A 24,841-nucleotide genomic window follows, 5' to 3' on the forward strand; every position below is an offset into this window, starting at 1 on the left:
AGAATTGGAAAGAGAATAAACGACTAAGTATAGGAAATGCAAAACCTTACCAAGAAATGGAATCCCTGAAAATTAGAGTTGACAAAACAGTTAGTTAGTAAACATTTATTAAGAACCTTTACTATATCAGGAACTGTGCTAAGCACTTGAAATGCAAAAATATGCAAAAGACAGTCCCTGCCCTCCAGGAGCTCACAATCTAATGGGGGAGACAACAAACAAATATGTACAAATGAACTATATACTGGCTAAATAGGAAATAATTCCCAGAGGGAGGGCACTAGAATTAAATGGGGCTGGGAAAGGCTTCACAAGATTTTAGTTAGGACTTAAGGGGAGCAAGGGAAATCACTTGGAGGAGATGAGAAGGGAGAGAGTTCCAGGCATGGGAGACAGCCAGAGAAGATTCCTGGAGTTAAGAAATGAAATGTCTCGTTCATAGAATAACCAGGAGGCCAAGTGTCATTGGATCAAAGAATATATGATGAGGAATAAAGGGTAAGAAGACTGAAATGTAGGATGGCGGTGGTTACAAAGGGCTTTGAACAGAAATCAATGACTGTATGAAACATGAAAGAATAATAGGAAAAACAGTTAAAACTGAAAAAAGTTTAAGGTTCCTGTTAGAAAAAATGATCAATAAAACAGGTCAAGGAGAGATGATCTAAGAATCATTTCCGTATCTGAAAACCATGTCCCCCTCCCTAAATCCTGGACAACATATTTCAAGCAATCTCCCCCTAAAAATCTTTTCAGTTCAATTAGAACTAGAGGGCAAAGTGAAAGTAAGAAGAATTAATCCACTGGCCCCTGAAAGAATCCAAACTCTCTAAAATCCAAACTGGCTGGAACAGCATAACCAAAATCCAGAGTTGCCAGGTCAAGTAATGTTAAATGCCAGGAAGAAAAATTTCAAGTACCAAGGAAGCACAGTCTGAATCACATAAGACTTGGCAGATACTAATATAAATATAAAATATTAACAACTGTACATAATATAAATATAATATTCCAAAAGGAAAAAGACTTCAAAATAACTTACCCTGAAAAACTGAATATAATAGTACAAAGGAGGAAAATGAGCCTTTAATACAATGGAGGACTTTGAAGCTATGTTGATGAAAGGACCGTAGCTGAATAGAAACTTTGAAATACAAACACAGAAGCTATGAGAATTTGAAAAGGTAAATGTGTTTGAGCAATTGGAAAGGTGGGCATCATGAAGAAGTGTTTGCATTTTAATAAGAGGAAAAGAGACAAGCGTTCCCTTGGAATTATAATCCTTCAAGTGTCATAGAGTAGGCTAAATAAGAAGAATGGCTCGCTTGTAGGTGATACTATGTTTTAATTATCTTAATGGCAAAAAAAAAAAGTCAGGGAACAAAGATGAAATAAAGAGATACAATCAGGGTCTGAGAAAGTAATATGCAAACATGGAGGAAAAAGATGGAGGGAGTAAGTGTTGTATGAACCTCACTTGAATTTACTCACATTTACATAGGCATGAAGAGTTTGGATTTGAATTAAACTCAAATGTAAAAAAAGGCAAGAAAGGAAGAGGGGGTTTTTAAAGGAGCGGATAGAATCAGGGAGAGAGTCATTATAAGTAAGATAAACTTCAAATATAGAGGATTGATAATGAAATGAGTATTAATAGAAGAAAAAAAGGATAACAACGTGTGTTGTGACCAGGCATCTGGGTGAATGGAAGAGAAGGGGCCAGTGTAGCAGAAGTAGATTGTTGACCGGTGTCGAACACACTTTATTCTATAGAGTCTATACTCGCTCCCTTCTTTTTAAAGAGGAGTACAGAGGAGTAAGGAGAGGAAAAAAGTATAAAATAACAATAGCTAGAGTTTATGTAGTGCTTTAAGGTTTATAAAGCACTCATGTTATCCTTAACAATTCTGTGAGATAGGTGCTGTTATAATCTCAAGGTTCAGTGACTTGTCAAAGTCAAATATCTACTAAGTATCTGAGGTGGGATTTCAACTCAGGCGCAGTGCTGTTGCTCATTCTACCTCCTTAGCCGTGTTGAGAGGATAGGAAGGAATGGAATACACTGTATTTAAACTTATTTTGCTTAATATAATTTCAGTAAATCTTAACATCTGCCTTACATGACTCTGTAATTTAACTTCAGTATGCTTTCTGAAGGATGCAGATCATCAGATAGTGTATTTTTTCCAGTGAATGAATGGTTTTCTTACCCTACTCTTACCTTTTCCTCCTTACTGTATTTTCATTGCTATGAAACAAATAAAACATGCTATTTCTGAGCATCATCTTTTCCACCTCATCCATTTATGAAACTCACCTTACAATTCCTTTAAAAAAACCCTTTTCTCTCAACAATTTATACTTATTGCTCTTAGCTATGGTCATTGGTGTTGTGTGCTGGGGCCTCAGGTGCTGGCAGCTGGAAGCTATAGTGGTCTAGCAGCTTACCTGGTCCTGAGCTGGGGTCCTAGTGGTGTTGTCTGGCATGTGCTGAGACCAGGTGGGGTTTTTCTGCATTTCCCCAGAGCTACACTGAAGCATGTGGAAGTCTGGCCACTGGAGGATGCCTGCCTGCCCGGGGCTGTGCCACCACATGTGGGAGGTCCTGTTGTTGGCATTTGCCTGCTCTACCACCCTGGGGCTCAGGATCTCCCATAGGTTTGCTGAAGTGCTCGTTGCTGGATTGCTGGGATGCCTCCTTTGTTTGACTATGCTCCCCTTTTTACCTGAGTGAAACAGACCTTTCTTGGCGATCTTCCTAGTGTCCCAGGCTAAAACACTGCTTCTCCCTCTTTTTCTGTTGTCTCCACTGTTCTAGGATTTTTCCTGAGGTACTATTTTCTGGTTTTTTTTTAAGAGGTCAAAAAGTGTGAGTGAGAACAATTTACTGCTTACTCTGCTATCTTGGCTCACAGAAGAGAGTGTGTGTTTGTGTGTGTGTGTGTGTGTGTTTTTAAAAAAAGGTTTCCACAGTTGAACACAGTATTCCATATGGGGTCATTCCAGGGTGGAATTTAGTGGGATTATCTCTTTCCTAGTTCTGTACATTATTCTTTTCTTAATGTAGCCTAAATTCATAAAAAAAAATTTCACAGTTATATTATGCTTTTCCTTCCTGTGAAGTTTGTAGTTCAGGTCTTATTATTACGTATCTCCAGGTCTTTAGATGAACTTCTTTCTAGCTATTACTCCGACTGTCTCTTTGGGAAATTGATTTTTGAACCCTAGGTAAAGAGTTTGTAGTTCTGTGTATTAAATTTTATCTTATTCGATTTGACCCAAGTGTGTAGTCTGTTGGATTTTTTAAAAAAAATTTGGCTCTTATTATCCCTGTTAGCTGTTACTCTTTTAGCTTTTTACCATTTGCAAATTTAATAAACATGTTATATGTAAGAATAGCAATAATGATAACAATAATAATGATAATAGCCAGTATTTATATGGCAGCTTCTGTGTAAACCACTGTGCTTAGTGCTTGATTGTCACTTGATTGATCTGGACTTCCAAATCTACTTTGCCTGGTATACCCTTAAAAAGCAAAATGCCTTGAGAGCTCTCTCTGAAAAGCAGAGTCTGTCTCTTCCCCCTCACCCCCGCCCCCCCCTTAGTTGCGGACAACCTGATTTCTCTTGTGGTAGGAGACTCAACTGAAAGAGACAGGAGTCTGGGATTGGAGCAGAGAAGTATTGCTTAGGGAGCCAGAGACTGGGGGTGGGAGGGGCATAAAGGACTCTTGTTGGTACCTTAGCCTAATGCATGAACCCCCTGGGCAGCCTGAGTCACTTTGTCTGGTCTTAATCCCACTTCTGACACCAATTAAACTGTCAAGCAGAAATTAAAACTACATGGGATATGGTAATAACTTGATTTATTACAAAAGAAAGGCACATGAATGCAGGAACTCCTTATACTAAAGAGTTCACAATCCAAACAGAAGCTTGTATATTTATGAAATTGCAACCAAGGTGAGAGGAGTGGACAGTAAGCTCCTCCTAAATGAGAATGGCATGGCAGGAAGAAAAGAGCAGTAGAGGTTGGGAAAGAATCCCATTCTGAAGGAGAGGAAACAGACAGAGGAAAGAGGGAGGAGGAAACATGAATAAGTAAGATGACAAAAGCAGCATTCTTCCCTCTTGGGAAGTGCTAGACTATGAGAATGGGATGGTCTGCTTATCTGCAAGGGTCCCAGCTGCATAAACAGTTTCTCAGTCTTGTGCAGACTGATTGGCACCTGTCTTTGTAGCTGGTTTGCCTCCCAAGGACGCACAGGGAGTGCAGCTATGGGTGCAAACAACAAATTATATCAGCTGGAGGGGGGGGCTTCATCCTTGATATATTCAAGGCCTCTTGCATACTTTGTGTCCAGTGTTTCTAGAAGATATGGCAACTCAGGACATGTTCAGGGGGCTTCTAATCACCATTTAGTCACAGTGTGCCTTTGTTCTTACTTATATGGGGTGATATTTTCAACTGTGGTTTAAAAAAAATAAAAGAGTTTTGATCGAATTGATTGATTACAAAACCATTTGGAAGATGTATCAGTGTCCTTAGATATTTGCCGTGTAGTAGTCAGATGCATCAAAATTTATGAAATCTTTTGTGCTTCAAGTCTAAACTTAGGTTAATATTAATATTAGCCAATTGATCTTGTTAAGAACAGAAAGATTCCTTATAATATTTTGTTTGAAACCCTTACATATATTGTTGCAGGACCTCAAAACCAGTGCATTTGTGAAGGCCACAACTGGTTCTTAACTTTTTTTCAAGGATCTTTTAATTTGTGCATATAACTTCTCCTGGTTGTGTTCCCATCCATCAGCCTTTCTTAGCTATATACTTTAATCCCATTAGCCTTAATGGGTCCTTTGGAAAGCTTTTCCATTTACAGTCTGCCATTGACTTGCTTCTCACCTTGGGGAAGTTGCTTAAATTTGCTGTTCAACTTTCATATCTTTTTGAAGAGAGATACTGTCACTAGTGCATGCAAATAAATTGAGATAATGTATTGAAAGTGTCAAAAGAAAGGCAATATATAAATCTAAGTTGTTTATTAAGAGCATTTTCTGTTATTTAGCTATTTTTGTTTCATATAGCTATTACATTATTCTTCCTTTACTTGTTTGTAGGAACATTACCTTTATCATTTTTTATCATCTTGGAGGTGTTTAAATACTGTGATCATATGACACAGATTTCTTTAGGCCTGTTTTCATTTCCATTGTTTTTCTCTGCATTTTCTCTCCTTCATGGCCATGAATTATATTTAAGTGCAGCTTTGAAATTCTGGGGGTTGGGGGCAGATTTGAATTGTATGTGAAGAACAGAGGTCCCCTATTTGCGGCATCCTGTTCTCCAAACCCCCATGGGAAACTACAGGCAAAGCTGTGAGCAACGTAAATTAATTCTTCCTTGTGTCTGCCTTTCTCAATTGCCTTTCCTTTTGGCCCTCCTTCTTATAGATAGAAAATCTTCAGGAACAGCTTAGAGATAAGGAGAAGCAGATGAGCAATTTGAAGGAACGCGTCAAATCTCTACAGGCTGACACCACCAATACTGACACTGCATTGACTACTCTTGAAGAAGCCCTTTCGGAGAAGGTGAGTGGTAACCATGTCCCTTTTGCTGTACTATTATTTGCCAGCTGTCTTTAAGGGTGGGTGCTGAATAATATTTTGAAAATAAAGGGGATTAAATAAGGGATAAGAATGGTGCTCAGGGTCAGTTTCATGATGATAACTGGCATTGGAAAAAAGGCAAAAACTTATACATCTTATTTTGCCTTTTTATTTTGTTTACCAAAAAGAAAAATATGCCACCTGGAACATAAGGGGGAAAACGAATAGTAGAAAATTAACTCAAGACAAGTAAGACCATAATTAGAAAGCACCTAGCTGTTCTTGATAAGTTCAGATCACCATACACAGCTGAACTGTATCCCCCATAAAAAGTATTAGATGTGATTATTGAACTATTTCTATGATATTTTGAAAGATTGAAAGATAATTTGGAAGATATTTTGAAAGATTTGAAAGATTGAAAGGAAAATAAGAGAGTTTTGCAGCACTGGACAAAGGCAAACACTTTTTGCAATATAAAAGAAGTGGAAGGGAGGAAGAGAGGCCAGTTTGTAAAACCGTAGTCTCATAAAATTAACTTTGGTTCAAGGTAAGCTCAAATGAACTATTACAAGGATGGTTAGTCCCCTCTTTGTTAGAGCATTTAATTAAAAAAAAAGTAATGAGAGGGTGAAGAATAATTCATGAACATCCAGAAAAAGAAACAATGATTGCAAAGACCTGGGTTTTTGTATGCCAGACTAATCTCATTCCCTTCTTGAACGGGGTTACTAGACTGATTTCATCAACAGATTTTATTGAATCTGTCTTACAGAGAAGATGGATATTTGTGGGATAGTCAGTAATAATGTTAAGTGTATTCATAACTTGTTGAATGAATAGACCAAAGGAATAGTTGTTATTAGGTCATTGTGATCTTGATAATAATTCTTGAAGGAGAGTATCCTTGGCCCTACTTTGTTAAAATTTTTTTAATCGGTAATTTATACAAAGGAAGAATGTCAAACTTATAAGATTTGGAGAGACACAAAGCTAAGGGGGCATAACTAACATATTAGATGAAGTAGGTCTTAAAATATCTTGATAGGCTAGACATCTAATAAGATAGTATTTAATAGAGGTTGTAAAATCTTGGGTAAAAAAAGTCAATTTTACAAATATTAGATTGGGGAAATTTGGCTAGATAACAATCTGTCTGAAAAGATTTCTGGGCTTAGTGGAATTCAAGTTCAGTATTCCAATACAAGTTGGACTAGATAACCTCTGAAGTGTCTTCTAAATCCGAGATTCCATGGTTCTGTGAAATCCCAAGGGGTATAACAGAAGAGAATATTCAGCACTCTCTTGCTGGCATGTGTCTTATAGGAAGAGAGAAAATCCTTTTACACCTTTCCAGTTTTAGCAACTGCCATTAGAAAAGACACATTTCATACCTGAAGTTAATTGCAAGATTTTCCAGGTAGCCAAATACTCTGCCACCAGCTCTGGGGATTTTTTCTGCTTTGGAATTTGATGTATTTTAGCCATGTAGATTTTTAGAATATCATGGCAGTTGTTGTTGTTGAGTTGTTTCTATTGTGTCTGAGATTTTGTGACTCCATTTGGGGTTTTCGTGGCAAAGATAACTAGAGTGGTTTGCTGTTTCCTTCTTCAGCTCATTTTAGAAATGAGGAACTGAGGCAAACAGGGTTAAGTGACTTGCCCAGGGTCACATGGCTAGTAAGTGTCTGAAGCCAGATTTGTTTTTGTTTTGTTTTGTTTTTGGTGAGGTGATTGGGGTTAAGTGACTTGCCCAGGGTCACACAGCTAGTAAGTGTCAAGTGTTTGGTCTGAGGCAGGATTTGAACTCAGGTACTCCTGACATCAGGGCCGGTGCTCTATCCACTGCGCCACCTAGCTGCCCCTGAAGCCAGATTTGAACTCATGAAGATGAGTCTTTCTGATTTCAGGCCCAGTGCTCTATCCACTGCGCCACCTAGCTGCCTCTATCATATAGCGTTGGAGTTCCTGAAATCTTTCTCTGTTGCTCCAGTAATTATTTTCCCTATGGGATATTGCAGTTAAGATTTAGGCTTCTCTTTCTGTAGTTCTGATCATGACATGCCGCTTTCCCCAATCTTCTCCCCTCTTACCCCACCACCTCCCCCAACTTAGTAAACTCCAGTAAGCTCTCTGGTACCTTTTGGATCAAATATAAAGTTCTTTGTTTGGCATTTAAAGCTTTTTTACCGCCTGACTCTTTCTAACTTTTTCCTGTTGTCTATACTGCTTCCCTCTGCATACCCTGCAAGCTAGCTATACTGGCTTTGTATGAAGAAGCTAGGAAGACCTGAATTCCAATCTTACCTCAGACACAAGCTTCATGAATCTGAGTAAATCACTTTCACCTTTAGCTTGAAAGGAGAGTCCAAGCCTGGGGCAGCCGTGGCATTACCAGTCTACGTTGGTTGTGACTCCTCTCCTGTCTCTGACCTTATTTCTAGCCATACACCTTTGCCCGAGTCTGGCACAATACTTCCCTTAAGGCAGACTTAGTGATTGCTGATTCCCTTCCTGGAACCTCCACATCATGAGAAGGGCCAGACTCATTCCTCACTCTACATTACCAGCCTGCTGCACTTCTACCCCTGCTGCCTGGTGTGTTGGGGATGATGGTAGCATACGTGAATTCATTCCTCAGTGATTAGCACGCTGCCATGCTGTCACACACCCCTACCTTCTCTCTCCTCCCTCCCGAATCCCCCGGCTATTACTGTACAAACCTCATTCTTTGTGCCACACTGCCTGCTCCCAAGTTCCCATTCCATTTAACTATTCTCTCCTTCACCCGACTCCCAGCAGTCCATTCAAGATCTACCTACCTCTTCTGCTGTGCTTTCTCAAATGCCTGCTCCAGAGGTAACAAACTTGCTGTCATCTTAAATCTTTTCCTTCCTCACTCTTTCAGTTTCCTTGCATTCAGGGAAACCTCAGTCCTCTTGATGACACAGCTTCCCTGACCCAGAGCTTGTTACACTTTCACTTCTTACCCTTTCTTCTCTCTTCCTGCCTTTCACTGGTCATGGTGGAGTAATCAGAGTGCTCCTTGATCCCCATTGCCAGTTCCTGGACTCACTCTCTACCACCATCACTTAATAACTTGTCCTCCTTTGAGGTTCATTTAGTACGTATTTATCACCTAATCAGGATTCTGGTAGCTGTTGTTTACCAGCCCCTGAGACATTCCCTTTCTTTCTTTAATGAATTCAGTGCCCAGCTCAGTCTTTTTTTCCTTCCCCTAACTCTTGCCCTCATTTTAGGGGACTTCAATGTGTACACGCGCGCACACACACACACACACACACACACACACACACACACACACACATACACTTACACAATACATGCCTATAGACAGACAGACATGGTCATACCCTTGATTTTTCCATCATCCACAAGTACTCTACTTCCTTGTTCACAAGCTCTGAGATTCCTTTATCTGGTCATAATCTTTTGACATTCTCCTTTTTCTCTGCCTTATAACCACTAACCTTCTATTTTATTCACTGTGACTTCTGAATCTCTCAACCCTTCAGTACTTTCCCAGGTCATCATCCCTGTACTCCACATGTTCTCCTCTCTTTCCTATCTTGACATTTTTATGAACTAGTTCAACTCTATCCTTTTCTCTTGACTGCACTGATCTTGCCCTGCCAAGCCAGAGCCTTGGATTACTCCTACTATCTGATGCCTTCACTCCTCTTCACATGCTACTGAATGAAGTTGGAGAAAATCATGAAACAGCACTGACTGGATTCACTACAAATTTTTGTCACTTAAGTGCAGTGGTGAGGCTATCCTTATGTACTTCACTAAGCATTTCACTGTCCTCTTATCCTTCTCAAACCTCCCATGGCTCTGCTTCTCCTTACTCTCTCAGTTCAGAATCTTGCCTCATATTTTACTGGAAAAATGGAAACCATTTGGGGCAACTAGGGGGCGCAGTGGATAGAGCACCAGCCCTGAAGTCAGGAGGTCCTGAGTTCAAATCCGGCCTCAGACCAAACACTTGACACTTACTAGCTGTGTGACCCTGGGCAAGTCACTTAACCCCAATTGCAAAAAAAAAAAAAAAAAAATGGAAACCATTTGCTGAGAGCTTTTTCTTTTTCCCTTCTCCTAATCTTATACACCCAGGTATCTTCTGTCATTATCATCTCCTTCACCCTAGTCTCATATGAAGAGGAGGCCTTTCTCCTTGTTAAGGCAAACCCTTCTGTGTACACAAACAATACCATACCATCCCGTTTTCTCTAGCAGCTTGCTTGTTCTGTCATCTCTACTCTCTTACTGGTTTCCGTCTCTTCTTGTCTATTGGCTACTTACCTATGTCTACAAACATACTCATGTCTTTTCCATCTTCAGAAACCTACCCTTGATCCCTTTCACCTTTAGGTTTATGTTTGTTTGTTTTTTTTTAAAACACAGGCTGTGAAAAGATTTCAGGTAGCCTGCGAAAAATGTAGAGGATGTAAAACAAGCCTGCACAATATGCCACCCGCAGACCACTTTGGCAGGCTGCAAGTAGCCTGCAGGCCATATGTTGTGCAGGCCTGCTTTAAAGCCTCTCAGAATTCCTTTCTTCCAGACTCAGCTCAGTCACCTTTTTATTTTTGTTGTTGTTGTTGTTGTTGTTGTTGGTGGTGGTGGTGGTGGAATTGTGATTTGATCCAATCATTTTATTTTTTTTAATTTTTTTAAATTTTTTTTTTATTTTTATTTTCAACATTTACTTCCACAAGATGTTGAGTTTCAAATTTTCACCCCATCTCACCCCTTGCCCCACCCCAAGATGGCATGCATTCTGAATACCCCTTCCTCTAGTCTGCTTTCCCTGCTATCCCTCCCCCCACCTTCCCCTTCTATTTTCTTGTAGGGCAGGATAGATTTCTGTACCCCATTTCCTGTATTTCTTGTTTTCCAGTTGCATGTGAAAACATTTTTTTTTTAAACATGTGTTTTTTTAAACTTTGGGTTCCAAATTTCCTCCCTTCCTCCCTCCCCACCCACCCTCATTGAAAAGGCAAGCAACTCAATATAGGCTATACTTGTGCAGTTATGCAAAACACTTCCATAGTAGACATGCTGTGAAAAACTAACTCTATTTCCCTTAATCCTATCCTGCCCTCCCCCATTTATTCTATTCTTTCTTTTGTCCCTCCTCAGAAGTATTTGCTTCTGATTACCCCCTTTCCCAATCTGCCTTCCTCTCTATCATCCCCCTACTCTCTTGTCCCCTTCCCCTCCTATTTTCCTGTAGGGTAAGACAGATTTCCATACCCAATCGAGGGTGTATGTTATACCCTCCTTAAGTCAAATCCTATGAGAATAAGATTCACTCATTTCCTCTCACCTTCCCCCGGTTCCCCTCCACTGTAAGAGCCTCTTCTTTTCTGTTTTTTTGTGAGATAATTTACCCCATTCTACCTTTCCCTTTCTCCTTCTTCTGGTATAATCCTCTCTCACCCCTTAATTTTATTCTCCAGATATGACCCCTTCATCTTCAATTCACCCTGTGCCCTCTATCTACCTATCCATCCATCTATCTATCTGTATATATATACATACACATAATTTTTTCCCTCCAACTACCCTAATACTGACAAAGGTCTCATGAGTTACAAATATCATCTTTCCATGCAGGAATGTAAACAGTTCAACCTTAATAAGTCTCTTATGATTTCTTTTTCCTGTTTACCTCTTCATGTTCCACTTGAGTCTTGTATTAGAAAGTCAAATTTTCTATTCAGCTCTGGTCTTTTCATCAAGAATGCTTGAAAGCCCTCTATTTCAGAATGACCATTTTTTCCCTTGAAGAATTATACTCAGTTTTGCTAGGTAGGTGATTCTTGGTTGTAATCCTGTCTCCTTTGCCTTCCAGAATATTATATTCCATGCCCAGCGGTCCCTTAATTTTGAAGCAACTGAATCTTGTGTTATCCTGATTGTGTTTCCACAATACTTGAATTGTTTCTTTCTGGCTGCTTGCAATATTTTCTCCTTGACCTGGGAACTCTGGAATTTGGCTATAATATTCCTAGGAGTTTTCCTTTGGGGATCCCTTTCAGGAGGAGATCGGTGGATTCTTTCAATTTCTATTTTGCCCTATGGTTCTAAAATATCAGGGCAGTTTTCCTTGATAATTTCTTGAGAGATGATGTCTAGGCTCTTTTTTTGATCATGGCTTTCAGATAGTCCAATAATTTTTAAATTCTTTCTCCTGAATCTATTTTCCAGGTCAGTTGTTTTCCCAATGAGATATTTCACATTGTATTCTAATTTTTCATTCTTTTGGATTTGTTTTACGGTGTCTTAATTTCTCATAAGGTCACTAGCTTCCAATTGCTCTATTCTAATTTTTAAGGAAGTATTTTCTTCAGTAAGCTTTTGGACTTCCTTTTCCATTTGTCCAATTTTGCTCTTTAGGGCATTTTTTTCTTCATTGGCTTTTTGGACCTCTTTTGCCATTTGGATTAGGCTATTTTTTAAGGTGTTATTTTCTTCAGTATTTTTTTGGGTCTCCTTTAGCAAGCGGTTAACTTGCTTTTCATGATTTTCTTTCATCAATCTCATTTGTCTTCCCAGTTTTTCCTCTACTTCTCTTACTTGCTTCTCAAAATCCCTTTTGAGCTCTTCCAAGGCCTGGGACTGATTCGTATTTTTCTTGGAATTTTTGGATGTAGGAGCTTTGACTTTGTTTTCTTCTTCTGGTTGTATGTTTTGATCTTCTTTGTCACCAAAGTAAGGTAATATAGTCTGACTCTTTTTGCGCTGCTTGCTCATGATCCCAACCAATTACTTGAGTTTTAAACTCTTTGTTAAAGTAAGAGTCTATTTCCAATGTGGTGAATGTACTGTCCCAAGCTTTGGGGGTTTGTACAGCTGTTTTCAGAGATACTTCTAGGGACCTGAAAAGTGTCAGTTCTTCCAAGGTGCTATGATAAGGGGCAAGGTCTTTTCCTCTCCACCGCCACAACAAGCTCCACCACGCCAGTGCTCCTCCTCGCCCCAAGGCTGCCCCTCAGAACTGTGACCCAGATCCAAGCACAGGTAAAGCAAGAAATTCCTGCCTCAGCCCTGGCAAAGAGATCCTTGCAATCCCCCTCTGATCAGCCACTGGATTCCCCCTCACTGTGTGGGCCAGAAGCTCAGAAGCCAGCCGCTGCCCTTGGGGCGGCTGAGATCTAGATTCTTCTCTCATCACAGTAACAGACTTTTCCCACTGATCTTCTAAGTTGTCTTTGGAGTTCGTGGGTTGAGAAGTCTGCAAACCGCTACAGCTGCCCGCGATTCAGCCCTCTGAGGCCTGCTCCAGGGTTGCTGCGCCCGCCAAACTGCGCTCCTCTCCCAGCCCAGAGTGATATACCTTTACTATCAGCCATCCAGGTTGTCTTGGGCTGGAAATTTGTTTTATTCTGGTTTTTTTTTTGTGGGTTCTGCTGCTTTAGAATTTGTTTAGAGCCATTTTTTGTAAGTATTTGGAGGGGTTTGGGGGAGAGCTCTAGCAAGTCACTGCTTTCCCTCTGCCATCTTTGGCTCAGTCACTTTTTGAAGGAGGTCTTTCCCAGTATTCTCACATGCTAGTATCTCTGAGAAGGGATTACCTTTCATCTCTCCTCTGTACGTATCTTTTGTGTACCTACTTATTTGCTTGTGGTCTTCTCCAATAGAAAATGTCTCCTTGAGTGCGGGGATTGTTTTTACCTTTTCTTGTATTCACAGTGCATAGCACAGTATTTAGTACATAGTAAATGCTTAATAAAGGGATGTTGATCAATTGATTGATAGGTTTATTTCCTGTACTGACCACTTGAAGCGCCTTCGATTAATCCCATGCCTTTCTGGTTACATCATTTTGATAATTCCTTTGCTTGCCCTACTTTTATCATTTTTAATCAATTCTACTGTCTTTGTGTGTTTTTTAATTTTAAAAAAAATGACATATTTTTAATCTAGTACATTTGAGATTGCAAAATTTTCACAATTTATTTATTCAAAGCTGTAGGGGGGAGTTTGTGTGTGTATATATATATATATTTTTTTAAGAATGGCTATTTAAAGAAGTGGCTAGACTCTTCCTGTGGCAGCTGGGAAATCTCTAGAACATCCCTGTGTGTTTTAGACTTGATTTTTTTCAAGGACGTGGTTACTATTCTCTGAATCTTTGAGCTGCCCATCAGGGATTAGGGTTTTGTTGCTTCAGTTTTCCAACTTACCTGTTGTAAGCAAGTCATTTTAGTAGTATGCTTTCTTCTTACCTAATTTTTATGTCGCATGCCTCATACATCATAAATTCTAAGATGTTTTTAGTGTTTTTTAAATAACTGGGCTTGTGGATAACTCAAAAGGAAATGTTTGTTTCTTCTTGTTTGTCAGATACCAGAAGTAGTTAGGTGGTGCGGTGGATGGAGCTCTGGGCCTGAAGTCAGGAAGACTCGAGTTTAGATGTGGCTTCAGATACTCTCTCTGACTCTGGGCAAGTCAATTAACCTTTGTTTGCCTCAGTTTCCTCAACTGCAAAATGAGGATATTAGTAAGTCGGTGCTTGAATAGAGGCTTGTTTCTGTCCTTCCTTTCCTTAATGCCCTTAGCTGATATGACCAATTTTATTTAGATTTTTGGTTGCTTGGAGTATGTATTAATGGAGTTACTGCAAATGGATGTTTTAGTGATCTCCAGTACTAGCAGAAGTTGAAAAAAAAAATAGAACCAGAATATTCATGAGGGCAAAGTCAGATCAATGTTGACTGTTGTCAAAATCATCGTAGGAAGGATAGTTGCTTTGAAACAAAGGCAAAATAAAAAAAAAAACCCCACAATTTTTAAACCTGTTGTAGATGGAAAGGAAAAGTATAATTTCTTTAGCCATAGTCAGAATTGATAGCAATACCAAATGAAACCCTTAAGAGATTATTGTGTTTTTTTCCTTAGGAGAGGACAATTGAACGCTTGAAGGAGCAGCGGGACAGAGATGAACGGGAGAAGCAAGAGGAGATTGACAACTATAAGAAAGACCTGAAGGATTTAAAGGAAAAAGTCAGCCTCTTGCAAGGAGACCTCTCTGAGAAAGAGGTTAATCTCATAAAAATTTATGTGCTTGATTTGACTTAATGACTAGGGGTGTGTGGTGTGTGTGTGTGTGTGTGTGTGTGTGTGTGTTTACTCATGTTGTGAGTGTGTATATATTGTCATAGTTATTTTTGGGGATGGTTATCATATAGAGAATAATTGGGAGGGTGAATCTAATCATAGTTTATGCAGCAAGCTTTCTGAAAATCACTTGAAGGATGTATTCAAAATGGCTATATTTTGGGAAGTTGTTCAGTGACTTAGCAGAATAGTACATATACATTTAAAATTCTTGGCTAACTCCTTGATGAATTTAAATTCTGCTAATTTATACTATTTCTGTATATCATCTCTTGAAATCATTGGGACCCTATTACATTTTTAGGGTTATTAGGATGATGGTAAGGCAACAGAAGGAATGTGAAAATCAAGGAAGGATTTATTGACCTTCAGCTCTATAAATGTTTTTTGTTATTGGCAGAGAAATCTGGAATTGTCATCAACCAACTTAATTTCCTTTTAGCATGCATTTGGAGATGCTCCTTTATGTGAAGTGTGTGAACTGAAGAGCAAAAATGGCCTAAAGCCATGTGAACTGATAAAACGTTGGCTTTAGAGTTACCCTCTGAATGCTTATCCTTTGGAAATTTATAGAAACATAAATTTATAGCATTGCCTCATATAGTCTTTTCCATGTAAAAGTGAAAATACTGTCATATGATTGAGCTCACACCTATTCAGGATTATTAGTAATAGAACTTGACTTACAACGTTAAAACTATAATTCTTTATATGACTAAATAACTTTCAGCTATTCTTAAATACCCTTTGACTTTAGGTTAGATTTAAGTTTAACATGGAGCAAAGCTGACTCTTCTAATGATCATTCTTTGCTTTTTAAATAAGAATACATTTGTATATACCAGTAGAGTGAAAATCAGAACACACAGACATGGCATAAATTTTGAGACCTCTGGCTAGCATTTATATCAAGTATCTGTTATTTTTTAGGCTTCACTCTTGGACCTCAAGGAACATGCTTCTTCTCTGGCTTCCTCAGGATTGAAGAAGGATTCAAGGCTTAAGACACTGGAGATTGCTTTGGAGCAGAAGAAGGAAGAATGTTTGAAAATGGAATCACAATTGAAAAAGGTTAAAAAAAATTGCCCTGTGTTCTTGCCTTATTTAAATTGTAGATGAGTTAGGAACCTCCATCACTATCAAGTGAAAAACCTTGTAGTGATCCCAGAGATTTAAAATGTCACATTCCTGTACCTTATTCCCACAATATCTTTGTGCTATGTGTGTGCCTATGTATGCATGTGTGCTCATGTGTGCATAGTGGGAAGGGAAAGGAAAAAATTAAAAAAGATAGAAAGCGTGTATTATGTATCGTGCTCGTAGCTCCTTTCCTTCCTAATCTGTTACCTCACTGAAATTCAGTCCCTCCAAGGAGGAGTGGAGTATAGTGGGAAGAACACTGGATAGACCAGGAAACGTAGTTTCTTGGCTTTTGTGTTCATGGGCCATTTGGTGGACTTTTCTTGGCTTTAGTGTTCTTACTCTGAAAATGATGGGTGATTCCTTAGGTTATTTCTATTAATTCCATTCTATTAAGAAATCTTTGATTTTCATATAGTGGGTAGATATTTTAGCATAAAATAGAAAAATGGGCGGTGTCTTATATGGTTTCCCTTGGTACATAGCAGCATTTGGTAGACTAGGCATAAAACACAGTTTTCCTGATGATCAAGTTAATATTCTTTCTATTAGAACAATTTCATATAGCCCACATTGCTTCCTTTTCCAAGAGTAAAATACTAGGGTCAGCCATCCTGGGTTTATAGAGTGCTGGACTTGGAATTAGAAAGACCTATGTTCTCTTCCTGCCTCAAACACTTAATAACATTATGATCTGTGGAAATCACAGAATCTCAGTATTTGAGAGTTGGAAGGGACCTCAGTGAGCACAGGACAGGGGACGTTAATGTGGTTATGAAGTGGTAGAGCCAGGAATAGAAAAGAAAGTTTTCCACTTTAGCTCTTTCCCAAATACATAAGTCATCTGGCAATATTATTGGTTTTAAGACTTCATATCATGAAATGCTGGGAAGTCAAATTTCAAACCTAAGAAAATGAGCAAGTTATGTGTCTTAAGCTAACTTTTGAATAGATAGAAACTACTCACTGAGCTTCTTTCCTTAGGGGTTTATTTAGTGGTGTTTGATTCAGATCAATCAATAAAAATTTAGTAAATATCATGATGTGTGAGGCACTGTTCTGAGTGCTGGGAATACAAAAAGAACAAAAGATAGTCCCTGCCCTCAACAAGCTTACAATATAATGGGGGAGACAACATGCAAACAAATATATGCAAAGCAAGTGATATATAGGATAAATAGGAAATAATTAACAGAGGGAAGGCACTGGAATTGTTGGGGAAGGCTTCCTGTAGAAAGTGGGATTTTATTTGGGATTCTAAGGAAGCAAGGAAGGTAAGTAGTAGGAGTGGAGGAGGGAGAGTATTCCAGGCATGAGAGACAGAGAGAATACCCGGAAACTAGAGATGGAATGTCTTGTTCCTGGAACAGCAGAATGCCAAGGTCACTCTATCAAAGACTTTGTGGTGGGGAGAGAGACAGATAGGATGTGAGAGTGAGGAAGGTGATCTGTGAAGCAGAGTGCTGGACTCATTCATAGATTTATCCTTTCCTAGCTAAACATTTGCATTCAACAAATATGGTGGCCCCAAGGCAAGACAACTACCACAAGACAATGTCAACAGATTATAGTGCTTTTCCAAGCACGAACAGTTCATTGCTAACTTGGAAAGAAAGTTGAGCCAACACACAATTGGCAACAGTGGAGCAGACAAGGATTGGACAGTTTTCAGAGATTTGGTGTACAACACTGCATTTACTCATCTGGATCTTGCAAACATCAAGTTTGGCTTTATGAAAATGATTGAGAAATTCAGAATCTGCTAAAAGAAAAATGAGAACTCTACAGGGTTTACCAACAGAATAGTTCATCCATGTCTAAGAAGGCAGCATTTAACTCCATCAAAAGTAAAGCGCAAGCAAATTTTAGAGAGATGCAGGATTCTTGGCTCAGTAAGAAGACAGATGAAATTCAGTTTTATGCTGATAGTAACAATGCAAAGTGCTTTTATGATGCCCTGAAGGTTATTTATGTTCCAAAGACCTATGTTTCATCTCAACTACTCAGGGTTGATGGAGCCAAGTTGGTTAATGATAAGGACATGATCCTGGAGAGATGTGTTAACACTTCCAGAGCCTTCTCAACAGACCGTCATCGACCAATGCTGAAGTCACTGATTGCTCACCTCAAGTTAAAGTCAATCCCTCTCTAGCCAGACTTCCAACTGAAGAAGAGGTTTTGGATGCCATTAGGCTCCTCTTGTGTGGTAAAGTGCCTGGTGCTGATTCTATTCCAGCTGAGATTTACAAAACCGGGGGTCCACTGCTCATACAGGTTATATGGCAAGAGGAAGCTATCCCCCATGAGTTCAAGGATGCCTCCTTCCATTGGTCATCTCTGTCAAGGAAAAGGAAATAGGCTGTTCTGTGACAATCACAGAGTGGTCTCTCTCTTAATCGTTGCTGACAAGATTCTTGCCGGAGTCCTTCTTAATAGGCTTCAGAAAGGACCAAGGAGCAGTCAATGTGGTGTTTGCTGCCTGACAACTCCAGGAGGAATGCCGAGAGCAGGACAGAGTTCTGTATACAACATTCATTAATTTGACCAAAGCCTTTGATATAGTTAGTCATGCAGGCTTGTGGAAAATTATGCCAGTTCCATGACAACATGCTTATACAGGTTCTGGATAATGGACAATCCTCCTGCGCTTTTTCAGTGACTAATGGAGTGAAGCAGGGACGTATGTTTGCTCCCATGCTTTTTAGCATGACATTTTCTGTGATGTCTTCAGTGAAAATGGCATGGCATCAAGGTCAGCTCCTCCTCACTGACAGTAAATTATTTAACTAGAAAAGGCTGCAAGCCAAGACTGAAGTAGAAGGAGAGTTGGTAGAGACACCGAGGTGCTTTCTCAAGCTGAACTGCCAGACATTCAAATTCAGTTGCAAAGAGCACAACTCTGATGGGCTGGCCATGTTGTTTGAATGACAAATGTACATCTGTCTCTGTCTTCCGCTTCTGTCCCTCTCCCTTCCTCTCTACACACATACATGCATTATATATATTATATATATATATATATTTTGAAATATTTTACTTTTATTTTATTTTTTCCTAATTACATGTAAAAACAATTTTTAACATTTGTTTTTAAAAATTTTGAATCCCAAATTCTTTTCCTCTCACCCTTGCCCCCTCCTTGAGAAGGCAAGCGATTTGATGTAGATTATACGTGTGCAGTCATACAAAACATTTTCATATTAGTCATGTTTCAAAAGTAAACACAGACAACCACCACCCCAAAAAACCCCCCAAGAAAAATAAATTAAAAAAATAAAGTAAAAAAAGCATGCTTCAATCTGCATTTATATGCCATCATTTCTTTCTTTGGGGGTGGATAATATTTTCCATCATAAGTCCTTTGGAATTATCTTGGATTGTTGCAATTTTTTTTTTTTTACTATTAAAGATTTCCATTTATTTATCTGTTATTTATTTATTTATTTTAGATCAATCAGAAGCATTTATTCAGTGCCTACAATGTGTCAGTCACTATGCGAGGCCTAACAGTCTAGTGCCTTCTCTCTATTGATTATTCCCCCCACCCTTTTTTTTGCACTTTAAGGTTCATTAATTTATTTATTTTTAGTTTAGTCACTTCCACAAGATTTTGAGTTTCAAATTTTCTCCCTGTCTCATCCCTCCCCCAATCCCAAGACAGCATGCATCCTGCATACCCTTTCCCCTAATCTGCCCTCCCTTCTATCTCTCTTTCCCCTCGCCCCCTTCTCTTATCCCCTTCCTCTTCTGTTTTCCTGTAGGGCAGGATAGATTTCTGTGTCCCATTGCTTGTATATTGGATTGTTGCATTGCTGAGAATAGGCAAGTCATTCACAGTTGATCATCATACAATATTGCTCTTACTATGTACAATGTCCTCCTCCTTCTGCTCACTTTACTTTGCATCAATTCATATAAGTCTTTCCAGGTTTTTCTGAAAGCTTTCTGCTCATCATCTCTTATATTCTCTTGTTTCTTCTTTACTTTTTTATGTTCCCTTTGAGTCTTGTATTTAGAGATCAAATTTTTTATTTAGGTCTGGTCTTTTAATTAGGAAAGTTTGAAAGTCCTTTATTTTGTTAAATGTCTTTTTTTTTTTTAACCTCCTGAAGGATCATATTGTTTTGCTGGGTAGGTGATTCTTGGTTGCTTAGAATCCTACCTCCTTTGCCTTCTGGAATATCATATTCCAAGCCTTCTGATTCTTTAATGTGGAAGCTGCCAAATCCTGTATAATCCTTTAGATCCATGATATTTGAATTTTTCATTCTGGCTGGTTGCCTTGACCTGAGAGCTTTAAATTTTGACTATAATATTCCTGGGAGTTTTCATTTTGAGATTTCTTATGGGAAGTGTTTGGTGAAAATTTTCAATTTCTCGTTCCATTTCCATTTTGTTCTCTGATTCTAGGATATCAGGACAGTTTTCTTGAATAATTTCTTAAGAGGAATTATTTTAAAGTTGTTTGGTGGGGAATTTGGGAAAGCTCAGGTGAGTCCCTACCTTTACTCCCTCATCTTGACTCTGCTTCCGTACAGTATATTTTAAAAATTATTTTGTCCATGTTTTTGCTAACTTTTCTTCCTAAGAGAATATATTATTTTATTTAGTATTTATTATATCAATTAAATGGAAATAATGTCAATATATTTTAATGTCCAAAACTTTAAGATTTCCCGTATATTTATGTTCCCATTTATCTTTGCCAACCCAACAGTATTTGCCATGCAAATTTTAAATTTTAATTTATTAAATATTTTACTATTTTAAAGTAGGAAATAGATCATTTTAAGTTAATGGCATATAAAAATCTTATTTGTTGTGTCTTGAGATTCTACCTGTTCTTCTATCTTGTTATTTTATGTGCTTATTATACAGTAGTAAAACTGCTTGAAATGGTCTCCAGACTATTCCCTGAATAAGACCCTCTGTCTCTTAACCTGGGCATTTTCTCTGTTTCCCATGCCTGGAATCCTTTCCATCTTCATCTCTGTCTCTTGGTTTCCCTGCTTCTTTTCATTCCCAGCTATGGTATTGTCTTCTACAGGAAGCCTTTCCTTCATTTATTTATTTCGATTCAGCTTAATATTTTATTTTTCCCCCAATTATATATAAAAACAATTTTAACATTCCTTTTTCAAATTTTGAGTTCTAAATTCATCTCCCTTCCTCCCCTCCTACGTATTGAGGAGGCAAGCAATTTGACATAACTTATACATGTATAGTCATGCAAAACACATTACTGTGTAAGTCATGCTGTGAAAGAAAACCGACCCCCAAAAAAAACCAAAACCCAAGAAAAATGAAGAAAAAGTGTCTTCGATAGGAAGCCTTTCCTAACCCCTCTTAATTCTAGCCTTTCTCTCTCTTATTTACTTCCTATTTTGTGTATGGCTTAAAAAAAAAAAAAAAAGGTATTTGTTTGCTTGTTGTCATCCCCATTAGTTTATAACCTCTTGGAGGGCAGGGGCTATCTTTTGCCTCTCTTTGTATCCCCAAAGCTTAGCACAATGCCTGGCACGTAGTCTGTACTTAATAAATGCTTATTAACTGATTGACTGAAAATAAAGAACATCTTAGGTAACTGTACATATTAGCCTACTCTGTCTTGACAAAAATGTCAGTGAGAATTGGTACATTTAATCCTTAAGGTGTGACAACTTGTGATTTTACCACTCAGCCCAATTTAGATAAAATATTCTTTGTTATGCAAAGTGCTTTGCATCTGTTTGTCACATTTGTGCATGTCTATGATGGAGAATAGTAAGAATACTAGAAAATTTTAATTTTTGTGTTAAGTGTTGTATTCGATGTTATATTAGGAAAACTGGATTATTAGCAGGGATAATCTTAATGGTTTTGATATTCTGTTGCTCAATAAATGTTTATTGAATTTAAAAATAATATGAAATTACTTCTTTAAATTACATGTATTTCAGAAGTACATTAATTAAAATATTTTAAATTGTTTTATTTTACTTTAATTTGTGAGGATACCTCACTTTCTTCTGCTCCCCAGTTCCTTCATAGAGGGAGTGGCATATTGAATTAGGCTTTAAAGGATGGAAAGGAGTTCAGCAGGTAAGAGGCGAGGATGCAGAAAGTGTCATGGCTTTGTCTGGAGCAGAGGCACGTAGGTGGAAAGCTTCAGTTGTATAATGGGAATGACTAGATCTTAGGGTTTGAATTTAGAGCTCGACATTTTCTCAGAAGCCATCTAATATACCCTTTTCATCTTAGAGAGGAAGAAACTGATTGCCAGGGAAAGTAAGTGACTTGCCCAAGGATTCATAGGCAGTAAACCAAAGAGGCTGGATCTGAAATCAGACTATGCAGTTTTGAGCCTCTCTTTCTCAGAGAAACTCTTTGAAAAAGCTTTCTGTATTCGGTGCTTTTACTTCCCCTTCATTCACTGTCTGCTAAGCCATCTACAGTCTGGCTCATATCTCATCACACAACTGAAATTAATCCTTCCAGGGTTATCAGTGGCCTTATAAATACCAAATCTGATGACCTCTCACTATCTTTCTTCTTGACCTCTCCGCAGCCTTTGCTGCTGTCAGCCACTCTTTCCTGGTCTTCTCCTCTCCTCTTCTCCACTGCCCTCTCCTATTCTCCAGCTGTCTGACCATTCTGTCTCAGTGTTCTTTGCTAGTTTCATCCATTTTATGCAATTGAGTTGGTGGACACATCCCAGGGTTCCATCCTGGGCCCTCTTCTCTTTTCTTTCCCTTAGTAACCTTGTCAGCACCCTTGGATTCTAATGTTCTTAACTAACATCTGCGTTTTTGTAGTTGGGAAAGACCAGCTTCTGATAAATGAAAAGTCATAATAAAAGCAATTATTATTATGGTCAATTTCATCTTCTAAAGATATAATTTCCCTTTTTAATATTAGTAATAATATTAAAGTATTAATATTATTAACATACTAAATCAATATATTATATATTATTATATATGAATATAACATATAATTAAATTAACAATATTAAAGTAGTAATATTAGTAAAAAGCAATTTATAAAGTCTAGATTGTATTATAGAGTGCTATTCCCTTGAGAAAGGAAAAAGAAAAAGAAGAAGGTAGACAGAGCAAGAGTCCGCTCTTTTCTCAGGTGGTCTCAGGTCTTCTTACTTCTCTTGAGTTGAATGTCTCAAGAGGAATTTGATTCGAGAGGCTTCTTTCAATTCCCATAGGCCACGAGTTGCTTTGGACCCATGGTGATCCAGCATGGCTGGTTAATTCAGCAAATGAGAGAGACAATTTTATTTGGACTTCCTCACTCTCTCCTCTTTAGCTTCTCTGTGTCCTCTCTTGCTTCATGCTGATTGCAGGTGATGCCTCTCCAGTATAAGTTACTAATGCTTTTTGGTTGGTTTTCTCCCCTACTCATTCTTTTTCCTGCCAGCTAATTCTTTACTTGTTTCTCCTCTCTTCTACTGAGTAGAAATTCTGGTTCTTACTCTTTCCTGGCCAATAACAGTATGGTTGTAATGGAAAATAAAATTTATATTCAGTTGTTTCCATAGCAACAATCTTACTTTGCATTTAATGCAAATTGCCTTCTTTTATAAAAACTGTAGGCCTTTTCAAGCTGCAACTTGAGACACGATTTTAAAAGACTGTACATTATTTTATAGAGACTGTAAGAGATTTTCAAGGTTAGATACATATAGCTTTGTAGTTGGAGAGAGCCTGGTGGGCCATCTTGTCTAATCTCATTTTATAGATGAGGAAACCGAGTCTGCTTAAGTGGAAAAAGTAGAATGTGAACCTCGATTCTCTAACTCTGTAGTTGTTGGAATCCTTCCATTGCATCAAAATTATTTTGACTACATACAATTTTGGCCTCCTCTACTAACTTTAGGATCTCTTTCCTCTGTGTAAGATTCCACTATAACAGTATTGAGTGTAAAAAGAATTGTATCCAAAGCAAAACTTATTTTCCCCTTAAATCCTCTGCTCTTCCAGATTTTTTTTTTGTTGTTGAAAGCACTAACCATCCTCCTCCTCACCCAGGTTTGCATCTTTAGTGTCACTTTTAGCTCCTTATTCTCACTTCACATGTTCAATAAGCTGCCATGTCATGGCTTTTCTACTTCTACAACATTCATTCATATACACACACACACACGTGTCTATGTGTAATTTTCTCCACTATAGTTCATGCCCTTATTACCTGTATGCTAGACCTAGACTATCATAATGATCTCCTCTTTGATCTCTCTACTTTAAATCTTTCTCTCCCATCCCTCTGCCCAAGTCCATCTTTCACACAGTGATTTTCCTAAAGCACAGATCTAACCACATCACTCCTCTACTCAGTAAACTCCAATAGGTCCTTGTTGTCTCTAGGATCTAATTCTATCCTTCATTGAGCATTTAAAGCCCTTCGTAATCTGGCCCCTTCCTACTCTTTTAATCTCCTTATATCTTCCTTTCCCCTGTGTGCTCTTTGATCCAGCTGTAGTGATGTGCTTTCTGTTCCTCATACATGGCTTTTTGTTCTCCACCTCTGTGCCTTTGCACAGGCTTGCCTTCACTCTTAGAATGTTCTCTTTCCTCACTTCCCCTTCCCAGAGTCCTTGGTGGTTTCCTTCAAGATTCAGCTCAAGCATAACCTTCTGAAGGAGATCTTTCCTTGGACCTTCAGTTGTTCATGCCTTTCCATCCCAGGTTATCTTGTGTATTGTATGTGTCTTGTATAGACTGCATAGGCACATAGGGTCTCTCCTGAGAAGAAAGCTGGATTGTGTAGTGGATGGAGAACTGGGCATGGGGTTCTAAATTGATCTCAGATTCTTACTAGCTCTGTGACCCCAGGCAAGTCATGTGACCTCTGTTTGCCTCAGTTTCTTTAATTGTAAAATGAGGGTAATAACAACACCTACCTGTCAGGGATGTTGTGAAGATCAAATGAAATAATATTTGAAA

General features: G+C 38.5%; 1 protein-coding gene across 7 annotated transcripts in view; it reads left to right on the forward strand.

The window, feature by feature from the left end:
• ERC1 (ELKS/RAB6-interacting/CAST family member 1) overlaps nt 1-24,841 on the forward strand; it is a 370,818-nt gene that overhangs the window by 142,595 nt on the left and 203,382 nt on the right. For all 7 annotated transcript variants that reach the window (XM_027857322.1, XM_027857320.1, XM_027857325.1 and 4 more), the window contains 3 exons: nt 5,460-5,597; nt 14,547-14,687; nt 15,696-15,836. In XM_027857322.1, coding sequence (XP_027713123.1) covers nt 5,460-5,597; nt 14,547-14,687; nt 15,696-15,836 — 420 coding nt within the window. The remainder of the gene's footprint in view (nt 1-5,459; nt 5,598-14,546; nt 14,688-15,695; nt 15,837-24,841) is intronic.

This window comes from Vombatus ursinus, unplaced genomic scaffold, assembly GCF_900497805.2.
Source record: "Vombatus ursinus unplaced genomic scaffold, bare-nosed wombat genome assembly UNPS02012082.1, whole genome shotgun sequence".
NCBI lineage: Eukaryota > Metazoa > Chordata > Mammalia > Diprotodontia > Vombatidae > Vombatus > Vombatus ursinus.